We start from the raw sequence: 8,272 nt of genomic DNA on the forward strand, positions 1-8,272 counted from the left end.
CTCATTTCTTAGTGATTAGTCAAAGAATCTTTAAGTACAGGAATGCAGAGATCAAAGCCCTCGTCAGGAGTATGGCAGGTGTAGGTAAAAATATTCCAAAAGCACACACTCTACACCAGCTCAACCTTCAGTGAATCTTATCAAATAGGATCAGTGAAGGCAAACAGATGGCAATGGACTAAGATGCAAGGTAACAAGACTACGCTCCACCACCAGTAACCTCATGTTCTCAAACTTTTAATGAGTACATAACCACCACAGTGCTATGGCATGGTAATGTATATAGCTTGAGGGGTTCAAGCTGCTTGAAATTTCCATAAATTCTCAGATTCACGCCGTTATTTACCTGCCTTGTTCACAAGATCTTTATTTCAAATAGGCTTACTGGGCAGGAATTACAACACAGCCAAATGGGCAGTGCAGTGGATGCCCCAGGGTGTGGCTGTAATACCCCTTCTACCACATGGCCAATTTGGCATCCCCGGTCTTGAACTGATCACTGTTTCCTTTAAAGAAAGTTGTGGATTTTCTTATTCAAACCTATATGCAACATAGCAAGTAGACAAACTGACATTTCCCAGTGCCCCCATCAGTACTAATACATGTGTTTTAAAGTTTACAAGCATATTACTGCATGGCTACATAAAGCTCACTCATTGTTATGAGATCTGACTCGCCACTTATCTGTATTGGGCATTTATTAAAGGTCCCAAGCTTTTTCAATACATTACATAGGTCTATGAATTTCATAAAACATATTTTTGAAGCTGTTTCCTGGAAATAGCTTTTAGGAAAAGATTCTCGCCTCCTATTTCCCTCTATTTCAGTCCCTTTCAGAATGAGCTGTTTCTGGTGTCTGTAGCTTTAAATGCAAATGAGCTGCTGCTCATGGCTACGCCCCACCCATAAACTGTTACCGTGGTAACGGGGAAAGCGCAGACTCACCCAGGACTACCTGTGTGAAAGTAGTGGACATGGTGGCAATGAACAGACCGAGTTCTTCAGTACAACCGTACGTTCAAACCTGAATCAGATCCTGAAGAAGGAGGGGAGGCTCCGACAGAACCTCAGACTCAGAGAATTCAGCAGGACGCTTCTGAATGGTTAGTCAAAAAAGTCTTTCTATTTTTTTTCTTTCCAGCGTCAGATGCGCGCAGTTCAGATGGTCAATGCTCACACTACGAAGCACCAATCCCAACTAGCACACCAGAATGACGTGGAGAAACTCAGCTAAAATCCTCTACCAAGCATTGCCACCCAAACAAAACATACTTCATATCCCAAGAAATTATATGGGCATGTCACGAAAACATGAAAATAGCATACATCCACTTTAGTACATCTGCTGATTTCACCATGTCACGCAAACCACATAAGCCTGGTATCATATGAAAGCAGAGTGTCCGAAGGTCCTGGTTGTTTACATAAAGAGGAGGGGGGTTTTTTTAGAGTGGAGGAGCGCTCTTCATGCAATATACTGTCTCTGGGGTTACTTCCTTCTGGATCGCCATTGGTGTTTCTAGGTTAACTTGGGTGCTGCCCCTCGATTCTCTTGACTCTGACTGGTCGACAGAGGTGTCGATCATCAAATTCGACCACTGGGTTGCTGAGACATTGACCAATCTAACTGCGCTGTTAGTTTCAGCACTACATCCTCATCCGTCTCCGTCTCTGTCTCTAACACATGAATGGGCAGAGCGCACACAGAGGACACTGCTGACTAGCACTACTGGTCATTCACCTCCGGCTGAGAAAAAGTAGCTAGCTAGAGCACGCATATTCAAATCTAAAACGTGGGTCCTATCATTGGTTGCAAATACTGTTAAGCAAGGTTTCTTATTTCTTTAGCTTTATACATGCATAAATCATCATTTTTTTATTTGTTTGTACAGGTGCACATGTAGAAATTGTGCAACAATGCAGCCAGAGCCTGAGAACATATGCTGCCAGGAGGTGCCATAGGTCACATTATCTTTACCTATACTTATGATGGCAGTGTATGATGGCAGAAAAATGCCACTGCAGCAACTCACCTTACGTTATTAATAATAGGTTACAAGACGGCTGCACCAGCTGGATGAAAGACTTCTATGCATGATCGACCATCCAGGTTTAGAACCTGTTTGCCTAAATGTGTTCTTGCTGCAGAAAGCATACTACATTGACAGTGCTGACTACAGCTATGGGGGATAGAGCAGTGAGTTTAATCCATAATAAACTACTTAACTTCAATGTTCATACACCATAATAAACTAAATATAGTCAGCCAATGCCACAAAGTCAGATCCTATTATTTCTTGAACATATAGCCAAGTTTTTCTTAAGCAAATACTGTATATTACACATGAAACGTTTGTGCATTTCATCACGTGCAACATTTTACAGATATACAATAAAAATTTATTGACGCAATCATGAATATTTGTACATGGAAATACAGTACAAGTGAAGGATTCACTGAATCCAAATTAGAAAAATGTGAATACAGATGTTGACATTATAGAACCTGTTGACTAGTGTAATGTTCATTTTTCTCAGTCTTTACAGGCATTTAGCTTATAGGAGTTTTGTGAGCTGGTGCTGGGGCTTCCTTGGGCAGACGGCTTGTGTAGTTATCCCATCATGCGTCATACTTATGATACGTCTGGAGTTTCCTGGCGCCCAGGGAAGATTCGGAGGCTTCAGACCTCTGCACTCTCCCTTCATGGACTTTGGAAAGCTCAGTTTGAAAAGAGGATCCCCTGATGATGTGGTGGCTTGTCCACTGTCAGCATTCTCATTGTAATGCAGTGCATTACAACATTACTCGTTGCAGGACACAGTAGCCTGGACAGCTGTAACAAAAGTATGTTTTTATAACAAGGCATACTTAGGAGTAAAACATGACAGCACAAGGCTGCAACAGCTCACTGTTGCACTTAATCAACAGCAGGTAACTGTGATGATGCACTGGCCTATATAAAAAAAGAGAAGTGACATCAACTTTATCTTATATGTATGGCAACAGCTACATACAGTGTAAAAAAATCACTCAGAAAACAACTCCAAGAGAAGAAACTCAGAAAGGTTGGCTTGGAGTGTAAATTGAGCTGTGATGTAGCAGTCTCAACCATGCACTCATTTTGCCCTGGGCTATGCTAACATATTCCAGTTTAGATTTCCCAAAGCCTAGACCTGACGGAGTGTCTGTGTATGTATCACTTGACCGACTGGGTCGCTGGGTGCTAATCTACAAATGAAACACACAGCTAATTATTTGTATACTTACATGTCCCTCGTCTGCAGGTATTCCACGCAAAGCTGGAAGTGACCCCTCCTTTAGAAAAAGTCTCCTGGCTAATCCTGCCTTGTACTGACCGAGATTGGAGAAACAGTCAGCCTTGAAGTGGTTAGCACACACCAACAGGTTATTGCCAACTGTAGCCTGGGACGTTGCCTTCAAAAATGAATTAAATCCACGCCGTTCTTCTGTCCTCTGTGGCTGGGAGCTGATGGAGCAATTTGTGTTTGTCTTTACAGCCAACAACAGAAAACTTTGCATGGCGCCTCCACATTATGATTCCTACACCGGTGCTTTCGATAACGAAATGGCAGAACTGCAGGCAGCTGCAGGAAGCTGCAGGCAGGGGGCTTTCAGAAATCCACATCTCACTCAAAAAGGCATGGACTGTCTTATTTCACACTTTGTATGCGCGTGGCAGCACCAGAGACCCAAAATAACACCGAAATCCCAGAAAAAGTGAACTGCCGCTCCTTCAAATTTCTTTCTTTTTTTCTTTTTTCTTTTTACTTTTTTCAAGTGTCTGTGAAGGGGACGCTCTCTCAGTCTAAATTCATTCAATAGGGTGCCAGATTCCTATAGAGCCTTCCAGGCGAAAACCCGGCTAAAACACACTGTAAACAGGCCTTAATATGTAGCAGAAAAAAACACCCAATCTGGCAACACCAGCCACCAGTGTTGCACTGCCGCATGCGTCATCAAAACAATAAGCAGCATGGAGGCAACAAAGCAGCAAGGAGGCGTCGTATGATCATTTAAACGAGTTTAATGACAAGGTCGGTGAGGATGGGAAAAATCTTACATTTCTGTGTAAACTTTGCCCGCCGGCTTTCAAAAACAAAATCCACACTTCAGTCACATGGGGTGAAAGCTGAAGCTGCCACTAGTGTGGACTGAATGGACAGCAACAAAGCGTTAAAGCAACAATGGGGAAATGCTGTCCCCTCAATGCTAGTGTAAACCCTGGTTGGATAAGGATTCAAAATTGGACATGAAGATGAATTCTGATGCATAGTTACAGTGTTAAAAATGATAAAATAATTGCTGTCTGTGGTTCTATATGGGCTGTGGCAATAATTTTAAAAAATAATAGCTCACAGCAACATATAGAAAAAAAGAATAATGAATTAGTTCATTTTTGGAACGGTGAACTTAGTTCAAAATTTTGAATTATGAACTATGAATTGAACTAGTTCATTTTAAAATTTGTGAACTGAACTTTGAACTAGTTCATGTGGAAAGTGAACTTTCCCAACACTGTACATAACATATTGGTAGCTTAAGTTAATTGGGCCCGGTGCCAACTCAGTGTCGTTAATGCAAGTAAACTAATTGATAGCATTACGCTAATATCTACACGCCATGATGTAACTGCTGACTGCATTTTCAGATGAGCTTGTTCAAATATTTCTCTAAGAGAAAGACAGCTGATGAAGATGTAGGTATCATTAGCCTTTTACTGACTCATAAATGGGGATGGTTAGGTAAAAAATTGTGTCTACACTTGTAATCAGATGTGATGTGAGTGTAATTTATCTGACGTTAATGTTTTATGTAATCATATAAGACAAGTAACATTAGACAGGGGGGAGCAGTGGAACAAAGTGAAGGAGAGCAGAGTACAGCAGGGGGAGAGCCGAGTGAAGGAGCAGGAAGGAAGGAGCAGGAGAGCAAAGTGATGGTGCAGCCTCTGAGCCTTAGAGCTCTTCTATAAAAAAAAAAAAAAAACCCAGAAAAATTAATTGTTCTGAGCCTGGGTGCAAACTTTGCCACTGATTCTACAGCCCCATCAAGAAATTATTATTTATTATTTTTATTTTTAGTTATTTAATTTTATTGTTTTATTTATTTTTTATTTTTACATTCAGCCTTTAAATCAGCAATTTTCAACTGGCCATTCAATAAATAGGTTGTAATAGTAAAATCTGCAGTCAAGTGTCATTTGTTTACGCCGCCACGGCTCCCCAGAGAGCCTGCCCCCGCTGCTGAAAAAAATCCTAGAGGAAACACTGCATGAAGTCATTGCACTTCAACTTTTTTGCATTCTTTAGGCTACTTATTACACATTGTGTATACTTTACAGCTGGCCACTGTCCACAGAAGGCTGTCATATGTAATCGTGTTTGAAAAGATGTGTAGTTTGTTGAACACATTATGTCCATCTTTCAGACTGTTCCTAGTTTCCATTCATATACAGTCTCAAACTCAAATCTCAACTTTCAGTTGAAAGTTGCTTGAGTTTAATAACTCATCACAGTAAACATCACGAGTGCTTTTCTGTTTCCTGTTGTCACTTCACTCTCATTAGATGGAATTACTATGAACTAATTTTGCTATTGTAATTGCAGATATTTGAAGTGTTTACACTGGGTTAGGGTTAGGGTACATAATTTAACTAAGAAAATCGACACCAGTATGGAGAATTAACTGAAGTCTCAAGACTCTACAAGTTCATTTTCATATTAAAAATGAAAATAAACTTGGAAAATGGAATTTTAATGTCCTTTTTTACTGACTTGCTATCCACTTTGTGGCTGCATTACCTGAAATTTCTCCACTGTGGGACTAATAAAGGTATATCTTATCTTATGTTAAAAACGCATTGGGTAAAACACTATACATCCAAGCTATACATGGCTTGTAGACAAATGAACTAAAACATGCATGAATACTGGTATGGTCTGTTACAAAAAAGTAGTATAGTGCACTTACCACACAACCCCAAACGCTCCATAGCCAATGGGCCTGTCAGGTTCTATATCCAGCTGTTGTTGTAGATGGTGTGTGTGTTGCTGCTGATGCTGCTGATGGTGGTGGTGATTGTGAGCTTTGACAGCAGCAGCTTGAACTTGGGCAGGAGCTGCGGCTGCCGCTGGCCCAGGGGCTTGTCCAGGGGCAGGAGAGGGGAAATAGGGCTGCTGCTGGCCAGGGTTGAGCATCACCGCTGCAGCAGCAGCCGTGGAGCTATGTTGCTGGACCGTGTGCACAGCTGCAGCAGAGCCTGGGTGCTGCAAATGATGCTGGCCCGTGTGGTGATGGTGGTGATGGTGCATGTGGGGAGGTGGAAGGTGCTGGAGCTGGTGGTGGTGATGCGGATGATGGGCAGCCACTGCTGAAGAGCCACCATTGTAAGCAGCCATCATTTTTGTAACATTTGTGGCAGTTGTGCCGCAAAGAGCCATTCAATGATGCTGAAATGCCAACTTTCAGAACTTGCTTCTAAAAGTGATGATAATGGCTAACAGGCTGCAACACTACAACTAATGAAACTTACAGAAAACATACAGAAACAGATTTGGGGTTTAACTTATCCAACAACAGCTACTTTGAATCTGTGGGGAGATAAACCACACTGGTGAGCCTCCATTTCATAATGCCAACAAGGATCTGATCTAGTTCCTCTAAATTAATTTTCTTACTTGTACACAAGTGGGCAATTGTCCCCAGAGATTAATACCAGAAATCATACCATATCATGAGCATGTATAATGTAGCAATAACCACTCAAGTTCATAAAATCTGAGCAGCTCTAACAGTGTCACTAGTAACAATAAGAAATCAAAAATACTGAATACAAAATAACCCGCACCCCCCTCAATAAATAAAAAGTTGGTGGCCCTAGATGTACCCCATGATAGAAGTACATCTAGCCCCCCTCCCTCCTGATGAAATTCAGCTTTCCCGTCTTGATAGAACACTGTGATCTAAAGCATGTCACATGGGAAGCAGCGCATTCATCTTTTGCAAGCGTCTAAGTTTGCCACACGCTCTGGTCCAGCGCCGTCGCCGTTCCCACCGCCGGGGCTCCACACGGCGTGGAAATCGCATCTATTATTCCAAACTGAATCGTCTTTCAGATGTGTGCGCAGGCCAGGCAGTTAGTTTGAAAACATGGGTAATTTTGGAGCCCTAGTTAACGCTGCTGATCCGGTGCAGAGGAGGTGTTTCCCAGCCCAGGCCAAAATACAACAGCACATGCAGGCGGGCAGGCCCAAGCCTCAGCCATCCATTGCACTCAGATATTATAACAGCAATCCCACGAACGGCTTGCCTGGAAAGAAATCCCCATCATTCTGACAGAGTGACGAAGCTTCGACAATGACTCAAAAAATGAAAAGAGAAATCCTCGCAGACGGCTGGCAGGTAACTTCTTTCCCCCATCGACAGCCTTGTAGTTAGTATATTATACACTGTCCTCTCGCGGCTCATAAGCACACGTCCAAGGAGACGAAATAACAATGCGTGAAAAAAGTTAAATCCTTTAAATGCGAGATAAATAATAATGCAGCCAGGAAATTAAAAAAAAAAAGGCAGTGGTATTCAACCTGATAAACTGGAGCTAGCTAATCGGTGTCCGTGTCGCCAAATCAAAACACTAGTCCTTCGTTCGTGTCGGTGAGTCTGCTGTCTGCTGTCTGCTGGGAAACAGAAAGCCTCCCGGGTGAACCTCTACACTTTGGTCACGCGACGCCCCGTTGTCACTGACATGATAAAACTATTGGCCACAAGGCAAATAAAATGAGCCGTTTATCCAACATGGTGAAATAAACCTTACTTAGTCGGCTATAAGATTATGCAGGACGACCAACCAATCACCGATCGTACCGCAATGACGTAATAGTAATCTCCCTGATTGTCACTGCGCGCAGCCAGTGACGCGTCCAGGCTAAAGTGACAGCGGGGTTGACTGCTGCTCCAAAGACCCGGTGATATCCACACTAAAGTAGTGCACAACTGTTCTTTAGTTCAACTCAATAAAATATCTGGAGTCAAGTTCCACCAGAAAGTACAGACCAAAAAGACAAGTACAGTGGAATATAGATGTTGAAAGAAGGAAACAGTAAAAACAAGTTTGGATTTAGCAGAACATTCCCAAAATTTGATTTTGGGTCCCCACAGAACAGCCACCCCGACTTAGTGTCAACTGCTCATTGTGTATGTAATGTCCTGTTGCCTTCAAATTCTCATTAATCTCTGGGGCCATTGGGGCTC

General features: G+C 42.3%; 1 protein-coding gene across 1 annotated transcript in view; it reads right to left on the reverse strand.

Annotated features, from left to right (window-relative positions):
* nlk2 (nemo-like kinase, type 2) overlaps nucleotides 1-7,958 on the reverse strand; it is a 33,000-nt gene extending 25,042 nt beyond the window's left edge. The window contains exon 1 of the mRNA XM_076734451.1: nucleotides 5,993-7,958. Within this exon, the coding sequence (XP_076590566.1) occupies nucleotides 5,993-6,462 (470 nt within the window). The 5' untranslated portion in view covers nucleotides 6,463-7,958. The remainder of the gene's footprint in view (nucleotides 1-5,992) is intronic.
* Nucleotides 7,959-8,272: the final 314 nt, after the last annotated feature.

Source organism: Chaetodon auriga, chromosome 7 (genome assembly GCF_051107435.1).
Source record: "Chaetodon auriga isolate fChaAug3 chromosome 7, fChaAug3.hap1, whole genome shotgun sequence".
Lineage (NCBI taxonomy): Eukaryota > Metazoa > Chordata > Actinopteri > Chaetodontiformes > Chaetodontidae > Chaetodon > Chaetodon auriga.